Source organism: Oxyura jamaicensis, chromosome 7 (genome assembly GCF_011077185.1).
Source record: "Oxyura jamaicensis isolate SHBP4307 breed ruddy duck chromosome 7, BPBGC_Ojam_1.0, whole genome shotgun sequence".
NCBI lineage: Eukaryota > Metazoa > Chordata > Aves > Anseriformes > Anatidae > Oxyura > Oxyura jamaicensis.
Window position 1 is genome coordinate 18,465,420 of NC_048899.1, and position 1,641 is coordinate 18,467,060.

General features: G+C 70.6%; 1 protein-coding gene across 6 annotated transcripts in view; it reads left to right on the top strand.

Annotated features, from left to right (window-relative positions):
* The window catches only part of AGAP1 (ArfGAP with GTPase domain, ankyrin repeat and PH domain 1), a 361,585-nt gene that overhangs the window by 71,232 nt on the left and 288,712 nt on the right, over positions 1-1,641 (top strand). For 3 of the 6 annotated variants that reach the window (XM_035331708.1, XM_035331709.1, XM_035331710.1), the window contains exon 1: positions 319-1,515. The exons of the other annotated variants lie outside the window; for them this stretch is intronic. In XM_035331708.1, coding sequence (XP_035187599.1) covers positions 339-1,515 — 1,177 coding nt within the window. In that variant the 5' untranslated portion in view covers positions 319-338. Of the gene's footprint in view, positions 1-318; positions 1,516-1,641 lie in introns of those variants that run through there. 6 annotated transcript variants of the gene reach the window in all.

The following is a 1,641-nucleotide window of genomic DNA, read 5'->3' on the forward strand; positions in this document are numbered from 1 at the left end:
GCGCAGAGCCCGGCACCGCCCGGCGGGGAGGCGGCCGCGCCGAGCAGCCCTGCCCCGTCCCGTCACTGCCCCGGCCGAGCGGCCCCGGGGCGCTCCGCGGCCTCCCGGAGGCCGGCCCGGCACCCGCCGGCGGTGCGCGGCCTCGGGAGGGGGCCGGGCGGGCTGGGCACGGCGGGATTCGGGGGTTGGTTTTTATTGATCGTTAGCGTTATCTGCGCTCCCCAGCGGTCGGCGCTTCTGCCTTGGGATTCGCCGTGCCACCGGCTCACGTCTGCGGTGGCGCGGATGCCTGGGCTGGCGGCTGCTGCCTGAAGGCAGGCGCGGGCAGGGCGGCAGACATGTACCTTTTGGACAGCAGCGAGCCGCCGGCCGCCGCCTCCCCCGAGAGGATGCAGCGCGGGACCCCCCAGAGGAAAACCGTCTACCGCATCTCCGTGACCATGGTGAAGAAGGAGCTGCTGGGGCCGGAGGGCGCCGGGCAGCCCGGCTCCGAGCCGCCCCAGCACGGGCGGTGGGGCTGCAGCCAGGCGCCCGGCTCGTCCAGCCTCACCAGGGCCGGGCTGCTGCTGGTGGAGGAAGAGGAGGGCGAAGAGGAGGGCGAGGAGCAGGACCGAGTGCCCAGCCCCTGTGGCTTCCGCAATTTCAGGACCCTCAGCACTGGGCAGCTGGAGCTGGGCCGTCTCAAGGTGCCGCGGCGAGCGGGGCAGCCCTTCCCCGCCGAGCTGACCTTCAGGTGGCCACGGCAGCAAACCTCCATGGGACCGAGGAGCAGCCCTTCCCTGGAGGATGCCACCCTCACCCCGGAGCCAGCAGCCACCTGTAGCTGCGAGGAAGCCAGAGCTGCAACTGAGCTGGTGGCTGCTTCTCCCAAGGAGGATGCTGGGCTCCAGGCCCACCGCTTGCCTGCAAGCTGCTGGGGTGAGGCCGTGCAGCCGGGGGAACCAGGCCACAGCCCCGGGCGGCAGCCGGGCCTGCTGCGGCGCAGCTTCAGCTTCAGGCACTGGAGCGGCGCGGAGCTGCTGCGGGCACGGGCACTGAGCCGGGTGCGGCGGCACAGCAGCTCAGGATGTCTCCCCGCACCACCGGGGCCGCAGCCCAATGAGGTGGCTGAAGCACCAGGCTCGCCACCCGCCGAGCCACCCGCTGCTGAGAAGCGCAACACCCTGGATGTGGGTGAGGTGCTGAGCAAGGCCGACCCGCTCTCCGAGCTGGAGCGCTGGGAGCGGAGCAAGAGCAAGAACCGCACGCTGGATAACAGCGACCTGCAGCGGCTCTCGGAGCGCCTGGGGCGGGACGGCCCCACTGGCAGCCCTGCGGCCCATGAGCACCGGCTGCTGCGCTTCTTCAGCGGCATCTTCGCCCGCAAGGATGGCACCTCCACCCTCTTCGGCAGTCCCCATGGCAGGTCCCCACGCAGCAGCTTCTCCAGGTCCAGGGCTTATTTTAGCAGTCTCAGGAGAGCCACCGCCGACATAGAGTCCAGCTCCGAGAGCATCGATGGGTCCCCTCACAAAGGTGCCTGTTCCTGCCTGATCTGGGAGGCTGGGTGGTGGGGGATGCAAGTGGGAGTGTTTCCTGCAGAGCTTTGAAGTGGGGACCGGGGGGGGGGGGGGACTAGGGGCATTAAGTGTTTTGTGTGGG